At 33.8% G+C, this 25,595-nt stretch overlaps 1 protein-coding gene across 2 annotated transcripts in view; it reads right to left on the bottom strand.

Moving 5' to 3' along the window:
- LOC109105197 (glutamate receptor ionotropic, kainate 2) overlaps positions 1-25,595 on the bottom strand; it is a 180,783-nt gene that overhangs the window by 101,094 nt on the left and 54,094 nt on the right. For both annotated transcript variants that reach the window (XM_042740352.1, XM_042740350.1), the window contains exons 2-6: positions 24,901-25,068; positions 24,118-24,375; positions 17,443-17,624; positions 7,109-7,162; positions 6,371-6,544 (exon numbers count right to left, since the gene is read on the bottom strand). In XM_042740352.1, the coding sequence (XP_042596286.1) occupies positions 6,371-6,544; positions 7,109-7,162; positions 17,443-17,624; positions 24,118-24,375; positions 24,901-25,068 (836 nt within the window). The remainder of the gene's footprint in view (positions 1-6,370; positions 6,545-7,108; positions 7,163-17,442; positions 17,625-24,117; positions 24,376-24,900; positions 25,069-25,595) is intronic.

Below are 25,595 nucleotides of genomic sequence, written 5' to 3'. Positions count from 1 at the left end.
CCATTTTACTGGTAACATTTACTTTCCCAGTAAAGACCTTTTTATCTGGACACTTTTTCTATTCTGTCTCCTTAGATAAACCCACAAGGACATTGGTGCTGCAGCCATGAATGGGCGATTTCTGCGCAATGATGAGTTGTCCTGTAGATGAGCTCCTTCCAAGTAAATCAGACAGAAGCTAAAGCAATTAGCACCGAAGGAAATTATGCTAATAAGCCTGAGGACCTTGTTAGGTCATTTTCATTATCCATGTTAAACTGTGATTTAGGGCAGCCTTTCACCGTATGAAGATTAATTATTGTCCAAAGAGAAAATATGTGGAATTTGATATCCAACTAACCATGAACGAATTTCACAAACACCAGCACTATCAGAAAACAATAATACAACAGTGTTGCTACACTTTCCATTCAAAAAATAATAAAGAAATAAAAAATAAAGAAATAAATAAAGCTTGGAGAATTGTTGTTCATCAAGAGATTTTAAAATGATTAAATGATTGATTGATTTATTATTATTATTATTATTATTAGTAGTAGTAGTAGTAGTAGTAGTAGTAGTAGTAGTAGTATTATAAGGGTAAGTAGTTATTTTTTTCTCTCTTTTTTATTTTTTATTTATTAGTTAATTAATTGGATGAATCTGTCTAAGTTTGGAAAATTTAAAATCTTTCTCATTTTCTTTATCATAGGCACTTCTAATATTAATCTGACATTTTGAGTCTTGGAGGTTGTGTTGCAGCACTGTAAAAAATGATTCACTTTATTTACTCAATAAAATTGTTTAAAATTGTATATCCTATATTATTAAGTAAATTTAACACATTAGAATTAATTCGAAATAATCAAATTAGATGCTTACAAGCAACCATTCAAAATGATTAGAAGAACATGAAAAAATTAAGTAAAATTTACACAAAAATATTGATTTCATTGAGAAAAAAAAAAAAAAAAAAAAAAAAAAAAAAAACACTATGCTAAAGAATACTATGTTATACATGCCAGGCCAGTAGTTGGCGATCATGAAACACCATGTGAAAACATTATATGCATGCACATGACGTCAACTTTTTTACAAATTCACATTTTTGTTGCTTACATAGATATGATACAGGCATAATGTTCAGAAGTTTGTGTCTTCAGTCCCTCAAAACATAGTTATTGAAGACACCTAAAGTTCACAAACAGAATCACTGAAGGAGAAAAGGGTAAATTTATAGGGTTACCATTATAGTGGTCAGTGTTTGCTTTAGTTGGGCTCTTGACCCTTGACTTTTTAATATTACATTTTGTATGGTTGTTGTAACTGAATTATAACAGATAGATATGCCAAGAGTAAAGCTGTTCAGGTGGTGTTGGTTATGATTTTACATAATCATTGTTTGGCCTGAGTGTTATAAATAGAGCCTGTTCTCTGAGTTAAATTAACATTCAATATAGCAGCCCCTGTAATTCAACAATAGAAGACCTGAAATCTCCTGTTAAATCCAGAGTTTAAGAATTCTGATTAAGAAAAAAAATTGTAGTGGGGAAAGGAAACCTTCTTTTAGACACACAGTGACATCAAGAACCAGCGTATGAATCTCAAGAATGGTGACGAACAGCATATTCAGATTAACAGATGAACTGTAAGCATCACAAAACAAGCTACTAAAAAAGGCATAAAAAAAGTAAAAAATAAAAGAAAATATTAAGAATAAGACATAAAATCACCAATCTCATAATTTATTCATGCCGCAAAGCATGATGGGAGCCATAAATGAGTTTTGATTGGTGGCACCCAGAATGCAGTGCAACATGCTTTTTGATGGTCACCATTGTTGAGGTTCTCAGCCTGATTCTTGATGTCTGTTGCCTAAATGAAATAAAAATTATTTTTTTTTTTTTTAAATGTTTTGAAACATTTGCTTCTTAGAATCTATCTGATTATGCTGAAAATACCAGACCTTACACTGTACAGACAAAGGACATCTGTTGTTGATAAGACACAACCAACTCAGAAATCCAGATCAAACGATGGCAAAACGAACAACACCAGATGATCTTATTCTTTATTGGCTTGTCTAACTGTTGTATCACAATTACAGCAATCAACAAAATTGTTTAAAAGTTTAAGGGTCAAGAGCCCAACTAAAGCAAACACTGACCACCGTAATGGTAACCATGTAGATTGTAGATTATGCTCCTTCAGTGATTCTGTTTGTTAACATAAGGTGTCTTCAATAACTATGTTTTGGGGCTTGAAAACACAAGCTTTTGAACACTATGCCTGTATCATCTCCATGTAAGCAACAAAAACATGAATTTGTGAATTACATTTTTGCGCTGTGTTTCTTAATCGCTAACTACTGGCCTGGTATGCATAACATAGTATTCCTTAGCATAGTGATTTGTTTTTCTTTCTCAAAGAAATGTTTTTTGTTTTGTTTTGTTTAAACTTATTTATTTTGTGCTATTTGACTCATTTTTAACGGTTAATTTCTAAGCATCTCATTTGATTAATTCTAATGAATTCTTATGTGTTAAATTTAATTAATAATATTGCTTGTAATCTGTTGCCACAATTTTATTAAGTAAATATAGTGTATTATTTTTAACAGTGTACACCAACTACGCACACATTTCCTATCATGTATGCCTATGAAAGACGATCTAACCAATCAGAGTAGGTATGGTGCGGGTTAACATGTGCAACCCCGCCTCTATATGCAGGCTGCAGCCAGGTGCTTCTCGTTTTTTGTCCAACCAAAACCAATATTTTTGTATACATTTTACTTATTTTTTTCACGTTATTTTACTCATTTTGAATGATTGCTTGTAAGCATCTCATTTGATTAATTCTAATTAATTCTAATGTGTTAAATTTAATTAATAATATTGCTTGTAATCTGTTGCCACAATTTTATTGAGTAAATATAGAGTATCACTTTTTACAGTGAGTGGAGCTTGCAATTTCCTCGAGTGCTCGCCAGTATTGTATGCAACATTCTTCATCAATATGCAATAGTCAGTGAACTGACTGTGGATGTGTTATCTAAGGCTTTGAACAAATGCTTGAATAAATAAATAAATAAATAAACATTGACAATGTAAAAAGAACCAATTATAATGGCCACAACTCTGTTTTTATTATAGTCTCAGCACAATATGTTAGGTGTTCAATATAAAGCTTTAACAGAACCATAAATATAGTGAACCAGTGAAACTGCTAATCAAACATTTACGGAAACTTTTCACAGTGTCAATATGCATTAGCCTCTGACTGATTGCCATTTGGCTGATTAATTATCGCCTGCCTTCAAATGCAGCTCTCAGGAAAACCTGAACCATTATGGTATCTAAATAGTCATGGCTGTCAATGTTATAGCTGAAAGGGATTGACATGTGGATAGACAGTCTTGAATAGCAGAGAGTTTGTCCTTTTCTAAGCCGATGAGTGAAGATAGACTGATGAGTTACTGTGTGAGCTGTACTGTAAGACAGGCTGAGTCAGCTAATTAAAGGCTTTGAGTCTTTTAATCGACTGGGTTAGAAAGGGGAAATTTACCTTCCAGCTGGCCTTCCTTCCAGCTGTCTATATCCACTGCATGAGTGTGTGGATATAGTTCACTCTCTACTGGATTCTTTCTTCAAATTATTCAAGGATTGCTCACCCTCATGCTGTTCCAAAGCTGTATGATTTTAGTTCTGCCACGAGATGTTTTGAACAAAGAGATGTTTTCGAAAATGCATGCTGTTAAGTTCCAAAAATGCAATATAAAAGTTCCATACAACTTGTGAACTATATTCCAAATTGCTCTTCTACAGACGTACAATGGATTTGTGTGAGGAATAAATTTAAGTTAGCTACAGTATGTCACATTATCTCAGGTCATGTCAGGTTTGACAGCTCTATCGAAGAAATGTATCAATTTTTATTTATTTTTATTTTTTAATTTTTATTGAACCAAGGGCTAATATCTGCTAAAAATCAAAGTAAAATCTTTCCCTTTTAATATACCTCATTGGCATATATATCTCAAGTAAATGTATCTTGATTTAATGAAGTTCAGATATTTGTATTTGAAAACAAGACAAAAATACTGAGGGAAATAGTTATTTTTTCCAGTGCATGCAACATTCAATGCCAAGAATTTATGACTTTCTGCTCTAATTTAAGACTTTTTTAGGCCTTCATTTGTAGAAGGGCAAATTGAGGCTTTTTAAGACCCTTTCAAGACCCACAAAACTGAAAATCACCCATATTTATTGGCAGCTTAATCTAAAATCGCTGATATCAAAATAACAGTTTAGTGTGGAAAAAGAAGTTCAAATAATTGCACACCATGTTTGCTTGATGTGTAAAAACAGTTCTAACACATCAAGCGAAAATGGTTGAGCGTTCATTTACCATATTTGATCAGCTCTATACATGCATCAATGAATGTTTATATATGAATTAAATCTGTTCATTATAAAAAAAAAAAAAAAAAAAAAAAAAAAAAACAAATATATATAATAATAATAATAATAATAATAAACGTGTATCTCCAGAAAGCTTGGAATAAACCACTCTTCATATACAGCTTACTTTTACAAAGTCTTTCTGTACTTGTTAATGCTTGTATCATTTTTTATTTATTTTTTTGCTTGGACCTTTAATAGATGGGCAAAAATGACAAGTGAATATTAACAATACTGTATCTTCATTTGTGTCTTCAAAGTCTTATGGGTTTGAAATGAGTTGAGAACGAGTAAATGATAACCGAGCTTTCCTTTTTGGCTTAAGTATCCCTTTAAGACCTTTTAAAGTCCTGAACAAATAAAAATATCACTGTATCACCATACCAGAACAAATAAAAATAATATTGGAAACAACCAGATGACTGGGAAGTCAAGCCGGCAGCAGACTTGCGATGAGCTCCATGATGAGCCCAACCAATGTTATTATTATTTAAGAGCCTTTTTTATGACCTTAAATTTATAAAAAGGCATGAATTCAAGCACCCACGGTCCCCCTGCATTCTGCTAAATATCTCCCATTGTGTTCCACAGACCAAAGAAGACAGACAGGTTCGGAATGACATGAGCGTGAGTAAATCGTGACAGAATCTAAGTCCTCACATCATAGCTGGGTAAATTTCTCTCTAAACAGGACGTTAAGGAACAAGTCCAATGAAGTGTCATTGTGTTGTGTCCCATGAGAGTTATTTTGGCAGGTTAGATCTTTTTGGCATGCAAGTTCTCATCTTTCCTCTGTTTCCGTCTCACCCAGCCTGTAGTGAGTTCATATTTTGGCCCTTTTCCCGGATAGGAGAGCCACTGTTGAGGAAGAACTGGGAAACTGCCAGTATGCTGATATCAGACACTACAGTAGAGTCCCTGTTTGTCACACACGCTTCAGATTGCAGCGTACCCTGCAGGTTGTGGGTTCAAGTTCTCTGGGGAATAGTGCTATACACAGACAGAGCAAACAACTTCCCGCAGCATCAATTAAAAACAAACTCTACTGTTATCACCTTGACTGTATTTTCATATCATGCTTTTCTGTTGACTTAACTATTATAAATAAAACAGGCAAGACAGTTACCATCAAAATCTTTCCGAGCTCTGTTCTGATTCATTGAAAAGAAAACACTAAATACTAAAATCCAACTAACCATGTAATCATGAATAGTTCGCAGTCAAACCCACTAGTATTTTGGCACAAATTCAAGTCACATGGTCAAGCCAAGTTATACATGCCAGCATAGACAGGCTGCGTGACATGACCTCATCCTTGAAAACCATGAACCAAAACTACTTGGAATAAATAACATACACTACATTAAATGCAAGTTAAATAAATATGGTGTGTGTTGATGATGTACTGTGTGTTGAATTATTATATACTGTATATGTATTAAAATATTTGATGTTACTTTTTATTTTGTTTTTGTTTGCTTTGTACGAGAAACAATGTTTTCGATGGTATATCATATATTACTATTAGTAACTTTGCAACTACATATCAAGTAACTCTGTATTAAGAGTATTAGTAGACTGTTAGGTCAGGTTTATGGCTAGGTATAAATGCACTTGGGCTAGGGTTAGTAAAATAAGTTGACATGTACTTGCAAAGTTACTTATAGTATAGTCAGTAGAATGTCTGTCTGGGGACCACAAAAGTGTTACGTGTTAAATGTTACAGATATCAAGCAGACAGTCAACTAATACTCTAATAAATGGTAGTGTACTGTAGTTGAAATGTTACTTAAAGTTAGGAGAATGTCAAAATAAAGTATTCATTTTGAAACAGTATGGTTGCCACATGATGAGTCCTGAACCAAAGCCAGCTGAAAAATAATTGGCCTAAATATTTTCAAAGAGAACGTGCTGTAAATGCGTCTTACTGTCATGAAACCATCCAGCAGGCCAGAGTCTGGTTTAGGAGGCGCCTGCAGACGCTCCATGGACCATTTTTCAATGATGGAGGACACCTGGCTGTTCTCTGTGTTTAGGATCCGGAATCCTGTCATGTTGACCCCGCTGTAGCGATAGGGCTCCACATCCAATGCGAAGAGATCCTAAAATATGTGAAAAGTTTATAAATTTACTGAAATGTGATAAAAATAAATAAATAAATAAAATAAATAAAACCGCAAAAGCAATGTGTGTTATATACAAGCTTTAATCTAAAATCTAATGAGCTACATTGATGTCATAAGATGCCATAAATTTAGCAGCCATGAAACAAATAAATAAATACAACATATATTATTTCCTTTATTTGACAGTTTTTCCTTTTGACACAAAAATATGAGTATAATGGATATATATAGTTTATCAAGTTATTGTGATGTATTTATATTTAATCCAATACACTAATCATTTACACAAGAGTTAAATCTAATAAAAATGGATTTTCCTCATATTCCTGCAAATGGAATAGAGGAAAAAGTCATTTTAAAATAATAATAGAATTTCTTCTTGGCATCACTCAGAGTAAAACACATCAGTGGTGAAAATAGGAAACAGAAGCGTCTATGTTCCTACTTAGGGAATATAATAGCCTGAAATCCAAATGATTTTATGAATATCACTGTGGTTTTGAATGCGATTTATAATATAAAGACTCATACATAACTTACCAGGGTAGTAAAAATGTAGTGGTAATACTCCGTCATCATTCCCATGGCAAGAGCCTGAAAAAAATATATTGAGAACCATGAACGAAACCATTTTGAGACAAGGGAGCAGTAACGCTATTCTCAGAAAATGTGCAATTTATCACTGAATCGAAGGATAGAATAATGGCATTTCTTGTTTATATGATGTTCTGCGGCTTGTAATAATTTTATATGCTGAAGGACTGAGAGCTGAAATCATCTGAAGCTTTCAGTCTATCTTTCCCTTAAACCCCTGAAACACCCTGAGCTCTCTTCAATGCCCATAAATACAATACAGAGTGACATCCGTGCAAAGTATGTGCTCTACTTCTAAATAAACCAACATAGCTCCTGTTCCTGTTTAAATACTATTGTGTTATATTATTAATATATATATATATATATATATATATATATATAATGTATATATCCTATATATAGTAAGATATATATATATATGGGGTATATATATATTAGTGTGAACAAACAACATGCAAGACAATACTGAAACATTATATTAAATACTTACCACAAAAAAAACATACTTCAAAGAAAGCAGGTTTGATGAATCAGAGGTCTGGCGCGGCGCAGTCAGTGTATTGTTTTTTTTTTTTGTTTTTTTTTTAGGAAGTCCAATCCATTGTCTAATCAAGAACTGTCAGTGTGGTAGATTTAGGGGCCGTTCACACAAAACATGCTTATTACAATCATTAACACAAAGCTCCATATACACAGCCTCAGTGCTAGAGCATTGCCTTAGCAGTGCAAAAGGCCATCAGTGACACATGTGACAAATTTAATGAATGAAAAATAAATAAATAAAAGCATATATATATATATACAGGTGCATCTCAAAAAATTTGAATATCATGCAAAGTTATTTTTTGTAACTTCGATATATTCTAGATTCATTACATGTAAAGTAAAACATTTCAAAATAAAAGTTTATTTTGCTCCTTTTTTTGCATTTTTACCGTAAAAATATTACAATATATTTTATTTTTATAAATATCAAAAAAAAAAAAAAAATACCAAAAAAAAAAAAAAAGAAAAAAAAAAAGAATTGACATTTAAGTCATCGTGAGGCCTTTTTAATGAATGATAAATATCTATATATATATATATATATATAAATACAGGTGCATCTCAAAAAATTTGAATCATATTCTAGATTCATTCCATGTAAAAAATATAAATTTGACCACAAAAAACATTTGCATCTCAAAAAATTTTGAATATCATGCAAGTTTTATTTTGGAGAAGACAAAAAAAGAAGAAGAAGAAGAAGAAGAAAAAAGAAGAAGAAGAATCAGCTTCTATTTCTTGGAGAAGACAAAGTATTTAAAAGAAGAGCAGATGGGATTTTATTTTGCTCATTGCTTGTTTGTCTCCATAGCTGTAATGAGCTCTCGGGTTCCCACGCCAACCCAACCACGCATTCACGCGGACTGACAGACAACTCAATCCATAACAATAATTCATTTATGGGCCAAGCTGTTGTGTTGCTAAACGTTGGAACAACAGTCGTCTAAACCCAAGTGTCAGCCCATTGCATTCGCTCTATTTAGTGCGCACTTCAGGGCAATGTGAAACATACAAGATGTCTCCCCGCAAAAGCGCCCCTTAAAACATCCTAAAAAACACACAAGATACCCTATAATAACACAAAATAAAATTGCCCCCTGCTCTGCGCCCCATATTAAAATACACCTCTAAAAAACATTGCTCACCCTGTGATATCTTCAGCTGTATGTGTGTGATACACACTCAGACTGCTAGAACGATTATAAATCACACATTATTACCGCTGTCAGCCTGGCGAGGGTGATTAGAATAGGTAGAGGTCAGGTCAGTAATTACATTTGTTGTTGTGTGGTCTAGCGCTGTTAATAACAGGTGGTATTGTGTCCAGGTGGACTGGAAAAGCTCCAGGAGAAATCTACAGACTGCCGGTGGAAACTCATATTTACTTCGATGAGCTAGCAGTACTCGCACTATTAGTGACTAAAACTGTCAGTAGGATAGCCAGCGGGAGAGCATGAATTAAAACGGACACCATTTAGATCATTATAGTGCTGAACTTTCTTAAGGTGGTCATATTATGAAAATTGTAGTCATAGAGATATAATATGGAGGCATTATGATGGGTAATACTATTCCTAAACAGCAGAAGACAAAGACACTATTATTGCAACTGACTCACTAAGGGTAAAATATGGAGGAAGTTCAGTCTGATGTTTCTGGCTGTGTCAACCCAACACAGCCTCTAAAAATGCTTATCATACAAAGTACATAAAAATGTAATGAAAGTCAAGCTTCCTCTTGTGGAAAAGAAATACACTGTAGCATATTTTTTTTGAGTTCTTGGACTTGTGGTACTTGAGGAAATAATATAGACTACTTACAGTTGAAGTCAAAAGTAAGAGGGATAATACAAAATGCATGTTGTTGTTTATTTAGTACCGATCTGAACTCATAAGCAACTATTACAGAAGGTTCAAATGCTCACTGATGCTCCAGAAGGAAAAAAAACATGCATTAAGAGCCGGGTGGTGAAAGTGAATGTGAAGATCAGGGTAAATTTAACTTATTTTGTCTTGTGGGAAACATGTATCTTATGTAGCTTATGAAGGTCAGTACTAAATGGAGAGAAAAAAAAAAAAAAAAAAATATATATATATATATATATATATATATATATATATATATATATATATATATATTTTAGGCAAAATAAGAAAAATGTACACATCTCCATTCTGTTCAAAAGTTTTCACCCCCTGGCACTTAATGCATGTTTTTTTTTTTTTTTTCCTTCTGGAGCATCAGTGAGCATTTGAACATGTAATAGTTGCATACGAGTCCCTCAGTTGTCCTCAGTGTGAAAAGATGGATCTCATACAGTCATTGATGAAAAAAAAAAAACAACAACTCATGAACATCTATCACTAAACAAAAGAACAGCTGTGGATCATTCAGATAACAACACAGTATTAAGAAACAAGTGTGTGTAACCTTTTGAAGGGGGTCATTTTTATAAATCCAGCTATTATTTTCTCTTGTGGACTATATGTAAACATATTTTATGTGAAATATCTTTTTCAGGTCAGTACTTAATAAGATTAACTTTTTATTTATTTATTTATATACATATCCCTCTAATTTTATAGATAGATAGATAGATAGATAGATAGATAGATAGATCCTTCCTCCTTTTTAACATAAAAAATGCTATAAAATGCTACAGTATATGGCTAATGTTAGAACTGGTCATATTGCTCCTTTGACATCAGTAACAAAAGATATGAAAAGTGTTTTCTCTTATATTAAAACTTGATAAGCCTATTTAGTCTGCTGTCCCAGCTTTGCAATATAAAATGTTGCTTGCATTTTTTAGTAGTAATCACTGTATTTTACTGTAATATTGTTTTTACCCTGCTGTTTGTTACCTTTTTTTTTTTTTTTTTTTTTTTTTTTAGGACAGACACAAGCATCCTTAAGTTTGAAAAAAAAAAAAAAAGGAGTTGCTGTAGTATATTTTGTAACTATAACTGAACTAGTCCTTGGTCAATTCAGTCTGATCTTAACAGTTTGAGTGGCATATTTCATCACAATGTATTTGGTAAAAGTGTAATACTGACAGTGCAAAGAGGCTGTTGTTGTAAGGACAGAGCCGTTCAAATTATATTAGATGCAACAGCAAACCCACAGTCCATGAAATAATGTGTGCATTTATATAGAAGGCTTAAATGTACAGCAGCAATATTTCTTTTTGATATTCTGTCTACAAATTGTCATAAATGTAGTATAATTGTTTTCAGTATACACAACATGCCTGGCCTAACATATTTTTTTTGTAAAACAAATAAAATGACACAAAAATATGATTATAGAACACACTATTTTATTCCACTAAATTGAAAATAATAATAATGATAATAATAATAATAATAATAAACTAATCTGATAGATCCAAATATCTGAAATATTACATCCTTGCTAGACCCAGTTATCTTTGCCATCATCAGCCCCAAAGCGAAATTAATTATTAAATTCAGTCTTGTGTGAAACATATGGTTGGGAAATAATGGCTCTGTAGCCTGAGCAGATTTTGCAAAGTTCAAAAGTGTGGACGACTTCACAAAGCCAAAAGTTTCAAATGTGGATATCACACAAACCCTCTGAGAGCTGCCCATTATAGAAGCATATATCCACTGCCACTAATAATGAGTATCTTCATTATCACTTCAGTGGCCTGAAACTGATTAAGAGGAGGTCTGTGAGTCAATCTCTAGCTGAATAATACCCACTTTAATATTTGATTATTCCTGTAATTGGGCGAAAATTCTTGCAGTTAAGTCACACATTGAAATATCAGCTTTCTCTTTGGGTTTCTTTAATGCGAAACTATTCACAGAACTCTACAAGTGCATATCCTTATCCATTGTTTGGCAAACTTTATTTAACCAGTCCTTCCCATTAAGATTAGACTGCATTATATCCTACACTGAAAAAAAAAAAAAATACATAAATAAACAAATAAACAATAAAGGATTTATTTTCAAGTGTTTTTTACTGAGAAACGGCTAGTACATTTCACAAATATTTAAAGAAATGTTAACTAACACTGCATTAAATGTGAATTTAAGGTGAAAGAATTCTAAAAGTTAAAACATTCTAATAATCTTTGTTAAATTTACAGCTTCAAAAATAATTTTCAAAGTAAAATATAGCATTCTGTATGCTTTAGATATAAGGAACAACAGTGATTAAGCGCAGTGTTCTTGTGGGGCACTTCACGTCATGAGCATTAACCTATTGACTAATTACATGCAAACACACTGACTAACGGAGCATGTAAGCTTGACTGGCTGATAGGCAATCAATGAAACCTGTGCACTTCACTGATTGTGTACAAATCAATCTCACACACAAGATCAAAAGAGACAATAAATTAACAGGTCAAAAACAATGCATGCACTTTTTTTCCTTCATGGCATAAAAAGGGGATAAATCACCATATCAGCAGAGCTTGTAATCACACAGACAAGCCACATTTGGGATCAGAAAGACCAGGGCTTCGTTCTTCACATTTTTTCATAAATGTAAAAAAAAAAAAAAAAAGCAACTTGTCAGAGCTTCTCATTTTTGTAATTCGTATCAGGCTAATTTGGTTCTTCACATACACTTCTAGATTGAGTTGAGATGGCTTGAGTAGTAGTTGGTTGGTGACAATGTCTGGCATTATAAACTCCTATATCATCTAAATCATATATATTAACTCTTTCCCCAACAGCATTTTTGAAAAAAGTTGCCAGCCACCACCAACGATTTTTTTTTTTTTTACTAAAAATTTATAATTTTGAGCAAAAAGTTGAAAAAAATCACATTTTTATCAAAAACTACATTTGGATAATATTCAGTACGATTATCAAAGCATAAATCCAGTAAATCGCTTCCATCAACAACTCTAAAGCTTGCACAGCCATATACTGTACCACTTCCTGGATCAACATTTTACTCCGTAACATTATGCAGTTTTTATTTATATGCTGTCTATTGCGGATGATCACATTATTTATCATATGCATCTGTTTAGATAAGAGATGGCTAGTTTTTCCGTCCTGTTCACGTGTGTTTTTTGTTCGGGAGGTTTTGTACTAATTCAGAAGAGTGTATAACAGTGAAAACATGAAAAGCCGTAAAAACTCGTCTTTGGTGGGGAAGCGTTGTCTTCTAAAAGACGAGATAACTTGTTAATGGCGGGAAAGAGTTAATTTTGGACCATGAACTTAAATTTATGTTTTTATGTATTGATTGATTGATTGATTAATTAATTGATTGATTGATTCTATGTCCATATATTTTTCTCGAACATTATGCAAAGATGATTCTCGACTATGTTATGAAAGGTATTACAGAATGATTTGATATGCTATTTTACATGATTTATTTTTAAACATGGTCATAAATGGGTATTTCCTTTCTATACATTGTATCTATACATGTTATATAACTTTCATATTAATATGTTCTTGGGGCACCATTTAATGACAAATTTTGGATTTGAATCCCTGTAAAGTACTCCTGAGACATTTATATTATGAACAGTTTGAAAATGAGTCAGAGTGCTGAATTCAGTCATTCAGTCAATCACTATGTTTCCATCCAAAGTTGCGAATTTAATTTAGGCGCAAAATTGGAATATTGCATTAAAATTGTGCGAATTAAGCGTTTCCATCCAACGAGTCAAAAAGAACAAAATCGTCACTTCCTGATAAACTGGCACTAATTATCACTAAGAAAAGTAGGAGAAGCCACTGAATATGATCATTTTTATATAAAATAAATTACTTGTGCCTTAGAGGGAGCAGACAAAACACAATAAATGGGGTCATTGCTTTCGAAGGTGGATGGCAGCTATTTGGGAATGCAGTCATGTAACAGTTCTGGGAGGCAATTATACGGAAATTCTTTGATGACAGACCTTTCAGAATGACTATAACAACATGCTGTGCAAGTGATCAGTCCGCTGGTTAGTCAAGTTATCCTGTCCCATTGTGCAAAGTCACATGAGTTTTGGATGCACATGGAGGAATTTATTCGGTAAATGTGTTTCCATTTCCCATTATTTGAATTAACTCTTTTTTCGCACAAGTCAAAAACCACTTCAAGAGAGAATAAAAACTTTTTTTGCAAAATAAGTATTTTATTTGTATTCGAAATTATTTTTTTCCGATACTTCAAAATATGCATAAAAGCAGGGTGATGTAAACATAACTAATGTCAGTCTTTTTTAAAGACCAAGTAGAGGGAGTTTTCATGGTTAAACCTCCAAACATTTGGTATGTCTTAAAAGCCCTGAATGTGCTTTTTGCAGTACTTTGTGACATGTATGGTCTCAGAGAAATTTGTTTTCTACAAAATAAATAAATAAATGTTTATGGGTGGGTCTCAGAAGACTATAATAACAGGCACTTGTACAGTAAATGTCTTGAGATAAACAGGTTTTTTGATCTGTTTAATACTAGTTGGAACCCTGAAAATATTTTCTAGTTTTTGACGTGAACTCTCAATAAGCTTTTAGGTTATTGTGTCTGTAGCTCCGCTTGAAGAGGCTTAAATCCTCGACAGTACAATACAATACAACACAACACAGAGTCTTTATAGCATTTAGGGAGTTCTTAAGTCCCTACTCACAGAATAAACACATAAAGTTCCACCAAACCACTGCCCTTCTTGAGACTGAGGATCAGTTGTTCTCTTGCTTTGTTTCCTAAAATCTATCATCACTCACTACTTAAAATTAATAATTCTACATAACATTAGAACTTCAGTTCCACACTTAAACTGTGGCCAACCTTTGTATTCTTTCATATTTTCAATAAAATGATGCAAGTAGATTTGTCAGAGTGGAAAGCTGAAGGTACGGGTGTAAAATGTATAAATATGTTTGTTTATATGCCTGCTATCCTTACTGTACAATCTCAGACAAACCAACATATAAAGTTTGTCTCAATGAACTTTCATCTTGCAGTTAAAATTGCATACTATTGCTTTGTTTTGCCTTCTCACATTTATATCAGCATCTCAAATTATGTTTAGTAGCATCCTGTGGTAGTAATGGCTATGTTGGATTTTTTTCTTTGTTTACTTCACACATCACATTCATCATATTTCATATCAAGCATGCTCTTCCCTGACACTCTCATATTCTTGGTAAGAAAATACACTAACCTTTTGACAATGTTTTTTTTTTTTAAACTTTAATATTTTATAATGGATTTTCATAGTTTCAAAGTTAATAATAAGACTGAAATTCTGAGTCTAGGATAATGGTAAAATAATAAAATCTATACATACAGGGCTTGGGAATGGGCAAAATAACTAATAAAGGAATGGTAAAACTATTTTGAGACAGCTGCAACCGAATGCAATCTTCATATAACAGAAAGGGAGAAAAGATGATTATGGGAAAAGGGAGAAGGGGAGGTATTTGGTTTTCTGTATGAAAGAAAACTAAATTGTGCATGTGGTGAGTTCTGTCATTATATCAGTGATGGGCAGTAGCGTCGCTACAAGTAGTGACGCTAGTAGTTTAACTACATTTCTCAGTAGCAGAACAATACATTTATTACAGCATTTACTCATCTTTGTTAATGTTAGTTAATGAAAATACAGTCGTTCATTTGTAGTTCATGTTAGTTTACAGTGCATTAACTGTTAACAAACACAGCTTGATTTTAATAATGCATTAGTAAATGTTGAAATTAACATTAATAAATGCTGCAGAAGTATTGTTCATTCTTAATTCATGTTAACTAAACTAGTTAACTAGTGTTAACTAATGAACCTTACTGTGAAGTGTTACCATTTACATTTAGTCATTTAGCAGACACTTTTATCCAAAGCGACTTACAAATGAGGACAATGGAAGCAATCAAAATCAACAAAATAGCAATGATATGCAAGTGTTATAACAAGTCTCAGTAAGCTTAACGCAGTTAAGCAAGTTTTTTTTTTTTTAATCATAATCAATAAAAAGAAAACAGATAGAATACAAAAAGATGAGAAGCATCTGTTAGTTTTTTTTTTTTTTTTTTTAAGATAACAAGCAGTTAGTAAATAAATAGAGTGCAAGTCTAAAAGGGGCACCTTTGCACTTTTTTTTTTTAAATAAAGAATAGAATTAGAATAGAGAGTGCTGTAGTTGGAGGGTTAAATAAAGATTAAAGAGATATGTTTTTAGCCGATTCTTGAAGATGGCTAAGGACTCAGCTGCTCAGATTGAGTTGGGCAGGTCATTCCACCAGGAGGGAACATTTAATGGAAAAATCAGTGAAAGTGATTTTGCGCCTCTTCGGGATGGAACAATAAAGTGATGTTCACTTGCATAATGCAAGCTTCTAGAGAGCACATAAAACATAGATTTAGGGGGGAGGTCATGGCCTAGTGGTTAGAGAGTTTGTCTCCTAACCCTAAGGTTGTGGGTTCGAGTCTCGGGTCAGCAATACCACGACTGAGGTGCCCTTGAGCAAGACAACGAACCCCCAACTGCTCCCCGGGTGCCGCAGCAAAAATGGCTGTTCACGGTGTGTGTGTGTGTGTGTGAGCGTGTTTATGTGGTTTATGAGGACACAAATTTGTATAATGACATGGTTATGACATAGGTATTACAATGAGGAGGTGATTTATGAGGACATTTCCAGTGTCCCCGTAATTCAAAAGGCTTATAAATCATTCAGAATGAGTTTTTTTTTAAATCCAAAAATGCACAAAGTTTCCTGTGAGGGGTAGGGTTAGGTGTAGGGTTGGGGTAGGGCAATAGAAAATACAGTTTGTACAGAATAAAAACCATTACGCCTATGGAGAGTCCCCATAAACCACATATACCAACATGTGTGTGTGTGTGTGTGTGTGTGTGTTCACTGCTGTGTGTGAGCACTTTGGATGGGTTAAATGCAGAGCATGAATTCTGAGTATGGGTCACCATACTTGGATGTATGTCACGTCACTCACATCACTCACTCAATACCAACTACCAATAGGAGGTTTCCGGCTGAAAGCAAAAATTTATTTTGCTTGTGTCACAATATGAGGTAAATCCAGCCCTGTACATGATACTGATTTTTGTTGCCAAATTGGTTTGGAACAGTTGTTGAATAAACAACTGGACTGAACTATTATGCCTGTCTATCTGCTTGACTGACAGTTTTATTGATCACTGAGAGAGCATTGACTGTTGGTTCAATATAAAAATTAGCTTAAAAAATAGCTTAGATGTAGTAAACTACTTTTGTAATGTTGCTGTAGCTTAGCTTGCTACATTTCACAGGGCTGTAGCTTCAGTGTAGTGAAGCTTCATTTAACGAAGAGTAACTGTTAGCTTAGCTCACTACGTTTTCCAAGTAGCTTGCCCAACACTGAGTATGCATGTAAACATAGCTATTTCCTCAGCAGAATGGCATAACATTTGATGGTAATTATTACAATAAAATTATAACAATAAACTATAAAAAAAAATAAAAATAAAAAATTCCATGTCAATGTCTTTCTTAGATTGCATATCTGCAATTCTTTAAATTAATGTGCAATAATTTTCTGCACACCTGTGAATCGCTGCTACATTATTTAGAAAACCATATCCTTCACTTTTGTTCAAGTTAGATAATGTAATAAAAAATATTTTTTACTCTTATAATTTACCATCTGAGACTTGGAAAAATTATATTAATTATATAAGTTAATTTTAAATATATTTTCCACATCAGTTTTTGTAATCTTCAGTGTGAAATCAGCTAATAAAAGTGACTCACCTGTTTAAGGATGCCAGCTGCCATTTCATGACCACAGTCAAAGATCACATGAAACTCTTTCCCTCGTTTCATTTCTTTAAGAAGGGGCTTGGCATCTTTTGTTTCTGCTGGTAGCTGCCGGATTTTTAAACGGATGTTGTAACGAGACGGAGCCTTGATGAGCTCCTGTAATCGAATCAGCCCTGAGTGGAGAGAGAGAGCGAGAGAGAGAATAAAAATAAGGCTATTACAGAATCACAGGAATAGTTCACCCCAAAATGGAAATTCTGTTATCATTTACTCAACATATTTTCTTTTATAGAACACAAATAGACAAGTATCGTTTATATTGTAGCCAAATATTGCCAAAAAATAAAGTCTGAACGTGACAAATGTAAAATGTAAATATTTGTTTATTAGCTTTATTTCATGGAGAAGTGCAGCTTGAACAATCAAAAAAAAAAAAAAAAAAATGTGTTCAATGAGGAAAAAAAGTCAGATGACATTAAGCTACTAAATTATGACAGAATTGTAAATATTTGTGTGAAGTATTCCTTTAAATGTACAAGAAAGCATCAGAAATATCATTTGGAGCCATCTATATGAAAGCTCCATTTTATTTAATCCTTATCTTTCTAATTAGAAGAACATAAGAAAGCCATACGGATGGATGTTTAAAGTCATAATATTTTTTGGGGAAATGAAATTAAGCTGCATGGCCCCTTGCTATCTATCTCTCTTCAACCTCTCTTGCTCTTTTCTCTATTAACTACTTCCCAGTGAAATGGTAGACTCTCCTGTCAATGAAATGCCACCTCCTAATGTAATGAAACATCACATTCCCACTTCAAAAGGTCATCAGAAGAAAAAAAAAAAAAAAAGATATCTAGGTTGCCCCCAAAATCCAATCGCCCTCATTTACTTCACACAATGGGGGACTTATATCTTCCTAGTTACGCAACTATTCAAGACCAAACAAGAAACCAAAGAGTTAGTGTCTTCTTGAATCTGTATCCACATTGTTCTTGTCCCAAATGCCACAAGACTGTAAGGTGTGCCATTTGTAATTTTATGATTCAGAAGGGTGAACCTACGGAGCCCCGCACATGACATGCAAGAAAAAATAAATTAATTTTGCGCACGATTTACTGATTCGTTCTCTCGATGTACTTAATCAGGCACACGATTTCTATTTCGTACCCTCGATTTGCTAATTCATTCCCTCGATTTACTAAATCGTTCCCTCGATTTGCTAAATCATGTGCACAATTTATAAATCGAGGAAACAAAATAGTAAATCGTGCACACGATTTAGCCTACTATACTATTTTTTGCTGCATGCCATGTGCGGGGCTCCATACAAACCTGCAATTGCCAAGCCGCACTGTTGCGAAAAATCTTGCTTGTGATGAAATTTTTTAAAATGTTCCTTTTTTTTTTTTTTTTTTTTTTTTTTTTACATTTTACAACATTTTCAAAGTGTAATGAAGTGTGTTCAGATTAAATCTGGCAATGTTTCAGTATGCTGGTTGTTGTTCATATCGCAGCAGTTTGAAACAAAATGTCTCTAAGTAGCTACAGTACAGTTGTCTCTAGCTACATTAACCTACATTTTTGCTTCTATATACAAATTCACTGCAGTTTCCAGCTGAAATGAACACTACTGGTAGTTTAAAACCAACAGATTATTGCTTTTCAGTCAAATTATGATTACGATGTTGATTATTGATCAATAAAAGCTTATTTTTGAACAATATTATGTTATGACCTCAAAAAAGTAGTGGTGTTTGGTGTTTGCTTCAGATAACCAGCTCTATATGTATGACTTTTTTGGCATACAGGAGTAAACTTCCTCAGTAGCTCACCTGGTACAGCATTGCACTTGTGATGCAAAGCATATAATGCTCAAATGCTCAAAGACTTGTAGAAGCAAGTTAAAATGGCATGACTACATCACCAAATATGTGTTGTTGTTGTTTTTATATATATCTCAAGTTAACACTATTGGTAAGGTTTAGGGTAGGGTTTAGTGTAAGCGGTATGTTCTGCTGAGTGCTAACTGCCATACAATAAAAAAAAAAAAAAAAAAAAAAACTTGACCAAGCTGGTGGTTTTGCTGATTTGGCTGGTTGATCATCTGTTCTCCTAGCCTGACCAGCACACAAGCCCCAAAAACCTGACCAGCCTAAGCATTTTGTCCAAACTGGGAGACCAACCATCTGCCTGCTCTAATGTTTTGTCTTTCTTTTTCTTTCTTTCTTTCTTTCTTTCTTTCTTTCTTTCTTTCTTTCTTTCTTTCTTTACAGCAGGATTGCAGCTTCTGTATAGCCCTGCACTTGAAGTACAGGTACAAGTTTGTTCTTTCTCAGTCAATGAAATTATGTACCTTAACTTGCACACTGATGCTGGTTTTCAGCAATGGCATCCTTTTTCATCATTGTCATGCAGATGTGAAAATGCAAAGAATGAAAGTGAAAATGAAAAGAACTAAAAGGGCAATAGCCCACCAATCAATACTAATGGGTTACAAAACTTAATACTATATACAATAATGACATAAAATGAACAACTTTTAACATGCACACACTGTAGCAGCATAGCTTATTTAATTTGTATGCACTGATCAGATGTTTGTGATAGCTAATATGGCTTCCCGCGGATCACTATTGGAGGCAGGTTTGCTCTTTTACTCTTTGCGTAAATGAAAAACTGCATGTGGTGATATTAACTGATTGTGTATAATACCTTCCAACCATTTGTTGATTCATATTTAACAAAGCATATATATTTCATCAACTCAAACATTTATTAAAACCCATCTGGAAGCCCCTGTTCGCGCAACATTACAGCCCATGATAAATATCCATGGAGAGGTTGCATCGTTCAAGTGCTCCCTGCCAAAAAATTTTTTAAAAATGGCCTGTCTGACTTGTAATCCTCTGCGGTTGTCTGGTCCTTCTCCAGAAGAGTGCTGCTGTGAGCTAGTGATGTGAGATGAATGCTGCTTCCCTTTGGCGTTAATTGAAGAGGAACGTGAAAGCTGACTTCTGACTCGAAGCTCTGAACGCTCCAGACAGGAAGGTCAAGGTTAATGTAGCCTTGACTATATTTATGCGTGACTAAATGTGTAGAACAAATTGATCAAGATTAAAATCAGGTCACAGGCACAACAAAATGCGAAGGTTTTACACTTTGAAGAAACATCTACACCCCATTTTCTCATTAATATCAGAAGCTTTCTGAGATTCCGAGGATATTTGAGAACGTCATCCTTTGAGGATAAAAGCCCCTTCTGTTATGTTAAGATCTGACTTGGCTGTGATGGAGCAACGAAACCTCACATGAATATCTGTGAGTGGATATCAGATGTATTCTTATGCATTTTGTTCAACTGATTTCACATCAGATGCTGGCTTTTTTAATGGTCACTGGCAGTTTTTAGCCTGCCTTTTTTTGGGGGAAAAAAAATCTTTAAAGGATTTGGCTGGAATGAAATTATCTTTAGGTTAAATTAAACTATAATTTTACCCCAGGCATAATCATCTACTCGTTTAAAAGCGCATTATTAGTTTAAATTTAGCACATAAGCAGTGAAGAGGCTCAGATTACAATGGTTGCATTAAAATGATACTAAGACTATGAATTATTTCGTAGCAATAAAAATGGCAGTTTCAAAGCAGCAGTTATCAAAGCAATTATTAGGACATTACAGCAAAGCCCTAAAAAATGATGCCTGTTTGGAAACATGGCACTGCAGCTGTCTAAACAATCTCGTGGACACTGTTAGTGCACATGATGGGCTATGAAAAGCACCACTGGATTGGTGCACTCAGGCAGAATAAATTGAAACGGATGAAATGGTTTGATGAACGCAATTTTCTTTCTTGTGCTGATGTATTGAAGAGCCAATAGCCAATGTGAGAGTGGCCCAAAGGTCTTTTTCTAGAAGGCATTTTATTAAACAAAAAAAGGGATACAACTTCTAAAAAGTCATAAAAGTATTGCATATGACTCATGGGCCACGTCCTCTTAAGTCCTTAAATAGCAGCTCACGTTAACTTAAAAAAAAAAAAAAAAAAAAAAAAAAAAGTGTGAATAAGATTTGAGAGCTATACAGCAAGTCAAGTTTTTTTTTTTTTTTTTTTTTTTTTTTTAATTACAAAGTAATCAGTCTGTTCCTTTAACCAGGCCATCATATGACTTCAAATGACTTCCAATAGATTGCATTATAAGACTGGGTGATATGAGGAGATATATGTTCCTGTGTATATGTTCAAATACATATGTTGACAGGCAGGTAGGACTATTCCTTTACGACTTTGTCATAGTGGTCATTTAGGAATCTTTTCTTTTAGGGCATTAAATAACTTCTTTTTTTTTTCATTTTTTTTTTCATTTTTTTTTTCATGCATGTCTATTTGTGAGCTATTTTGTTCCTCTCTGCTGATGTGGTATGTCCATGAATGGCATATGCATAACCTATTAATGTGATTCCCTTGACACATGTAATAATTTAACAGCATTAGTTTTCTGCAATGCGGACACACGCTATGTTAGACGGCTTGCATTTGCTTTGACAACTCACATATCAAAGTCTAAATTATCAGAGCACTTTTATAGCTGACACATCCCACTAATAGAGCTTATTTTACTCAGTGGCACTTGCATATATGAGCAACCTTAAATCTGCTTTTCCATTCCTTTGTCAAACATTGTGTGTTATATCTAAAGATTCTTTACAGGCATATATAGTTCCCTTAAGAACTTTATCATCCATGGATCAACTGGACACTGAAAAAAAGGTTTCTTTAAATAGTGAAAAAAAAAAAAAAAAAAAAAAAAAAAAACAGGTTCTTTAAATTATTATAATGTCCTTTACACTAAAAATCACTGAAGGTTTCTTTGTGGATCCCAAAATGATTATTTTATGGTATCATTGCAAAAAAAAAAAACCTTGGAACTCTTAAATTTTTTTTTTTTTTTTTTTTTTTTTTTAACATTGTATGGCATGTGAAAAAATGCTGAGTGCACTGCCATTCATTTCTAACACGATATTGAATTTAACAGCTGAGCAGTGTTGACAGAGCTTTGTGTTGCAGGCTGCCAGTCCACTTCTGCCATTTCAGAGCTGAGCCATTAGGGAATGCCATTACGGCTATTGATTTGCTTGTTTGCATTCGTTCATGAAGTTGTTGTACAGCGTGGAAAGAAAGACTCCAGTTGTGTTTCTGAGGCAGACTTCAGAACAGCCACCTCTTGCGGAATCAGTGTGTGAGCATTTAACCATTATCCTGTCCATCATACTGTCTATCTTATTTCTAGCTGTAGATCTACACTTTAATAGTCAAAATTAATATAATTCAGCAGCTACACTAGCTGTTGCTAGTGGTCTATGAGACATTTTAAATCATGAGTAAATAAATATTTACATATAATTGATAGAATATTAAAGCAATACAATTAATGTCATTGCTTTTTATGGAAAGCTATTCCTGCCAAGTCATAACTATGCTATAAAATCACAATTATGAGATACTATGTTGAAATTATCAGATAAAAATAGCTATGGCTTAAAATGGCTTAAAAATGAAATTATGGCAAAAAAATACTATTCATGTCATAATTATGAATTTTAATGTAATAATTTAAACTTTTTTTAATTTATCGCACTTGCCCTGTTAAGTATTTTTTTTTCCTAGCATTTAGTATTTTTTGTTCTTTTTTATCTCACAATTATTACTTAGTATCTCACAATTTCTTATTTATCTCATAATTATGACTTTTAAGGTCATTATTATCATATGTGGTGGAAATGGTCTTTAATAATTTTTGAACCAGTGTCGCTTGTTTTGTTCCAGAATGATTTGACATTTTTTGAACCAGTCGGTTGAGTGAATGATTCAGCGACTCTCAAAAAGACAATAATTTGTAACAAACTTCTTTTAAATTACACTGATCATAGTGGAAATCAATGAAAAAAATAAAAACAGCACAATGTGGCAAAACAATGTACACATTGACACATACAACACATACAAAAATCTCTGTCCTTCTATTTATTGTTCACAACAATACGTTTTTAAGTCTGTATGTCAAATAAGGATGGCTTTCTTTGTAGCTTTTCAATGAAATGAAATATGTAATAAATTGATGATTAATTGTTTTATAAAACACCATATGTGAAATTCAGTAATCAGTATCATTAAATAATTTTGTTTCATTTAATTTGTCTGTGTTACTGTGAATTAATCAGACAGCGAATAAACCTGTTTAACTAAACCTACAGTGTAAGCAGTAGTAATGTTAAAGATCTTCAGTAAATCTAAGCAGTGTGCCTTAGTCCTTACTTGGGCCACATTTGTCTGAACACAGTGTCACAGAATAATAGTGTGTTGTTGCTGTGCAGAATTGTGAATAAGGCTGAGTGAATGCTTTGGGAAATCTGGCAGCAAATCCTCTAGTTGGCAAGTTTGCTCCCGAGGCGACCTCTGGCATATGGCATATGTACCCCACACTGTGGTAGCACTTGCTGCCTACTGTTCTAACAGAGCCTGTCAACCAGGGGGGTTTGGCCATACTGTAGGCCAGACGGAGACCAGGGAATGGTGCACAGTCCAGGCCAAAGGGTCAGTCTGCCTAAGGACGGCTTGAGAATAATCACAACACACTACGAGCACTAAAGCGTCGAGCTCTCACCTGTGCTGTCATCGTAAACCACAGTGACCGTTTTCCACTTGAAGAAGTGAACCAAGTCTAAGATGGCTCTGCTGAGGGAGGAGAAGTCTGGGTAAAGGCTGACATAGAAGGAGTCGCGGTTGTCTGACACTTGGTGCTTCCACTTGGTCTGGATATGCGGCACCCCCAGAGCGTTACAGATGGACTGCACCGCGTTGGCCGAAGAACTGTGGGAGGGACCGAAGATGGCCGCCACGCCCAGAGAGAGCTGGTCACAAGCTGGAGACAGAGCACAGAAGGCTTATTTTATTTTGTGATTTTGTTATAATAGAAACAGCAGTGCCCGATTCATGGTTAATTCCAGTGTCCAAAGTAATATTTATTGCAACAACAGTAACAATGAACTCATTTACTTTTATACCCCATAGTTTTTTTGGCAAAGCCACTGTGCTTTAATTGCGTCTTTGTAATCTTTAAATAAACTGGCATGGAAAAAAAGCACAGTTACAGTGGCAGCGGCTAATGGAGTGTATAATCATTATAAGAGAATTCAGATGTTTCCCCAGCGTGTAAATGACAGATGATTGCAGCCTGCGAACCTGTCTCAGGGGTATCAGTAGTTCACTGAATCACCCCTTCTGACTCATTACCTAAAACCAATCAATTCTCTCTGCATATGCACCAGACGGCCACTGATGTCCCCCTGTGGTTAAATAAATTCAATCTAAAGCCCACGTCCCTCTTCATATATCTCACAGCACATTTGTCTCTGATCGTGTAGGGTCTCGCTGGAGATGGCTTTACCTTTTCTGGAGGCCTCAAAGCTGTCGTGGATGTTTATCCTTTGGATGTCGTATGTGAGTGTGGTATTTGGCAGTAAAGTTCTGTTCCTGTTGATTGTATTTAAAGCAAACTTAAAGGCAAGTTCTTCAGCACCAGATGGCCCACTTTCAATGGATTCAAATATCCCCCCTAAAAGAGAGAGAGAGAGAGAGAGAAAGAGAAATAAACGAATAGCATCATATCAATATATATCGATATAATACAGAAGATTAGTGAAAATATTTGAAGTGTACATTCACTGCATGCTTGGATTTGTATGCTAAATAAATTAGTCACAATTTTATTTATATTTAAAGTAATCGTTCTTATCAGTTTCTAATATAATATAATGTTGAAAACTAAATGAAAATGCACTATAGTTTCAATTGGCCTTAAATGCAATTTTTTGACCCACTTAAGTAGGACTTAAGTATATATCTATATGCCATTTCATAATTACTAGTAATGTCTTTGAATGATGGTTAAAATGTACTGCTAAATGTACTGACAAGCATTATGGCAAACTAAAATGTACTTTAAAGTCATTTCTATTGAAGCTTGTATGTCATGTATTTAAATATATTTGTAATTACACATTTGTAATGATTACAAAGTACAATTTAAAACTATAAAAATATATACATTATATATATATATACTCACTATATTTACTTTAA

The sequence above is a fragment of the Cyprinus carpio genome, chromosome B16, assembly GCF_018340385.1.
Source record: "Cyprinus carpio isolate SPL01 chromosome B16, ASM1834038v1, whole genome shotgun sequence".
NCBI classification, from domain to species: Eukaryota; Metazoa; Chordata; class Actinopteri; order Cypriniformes; family Cyprinidae; genus Cyprinus; species Cyprinus carpio.
This window is presented reverse-complemented; position numbering and strand designations above follow the sequence as displayed.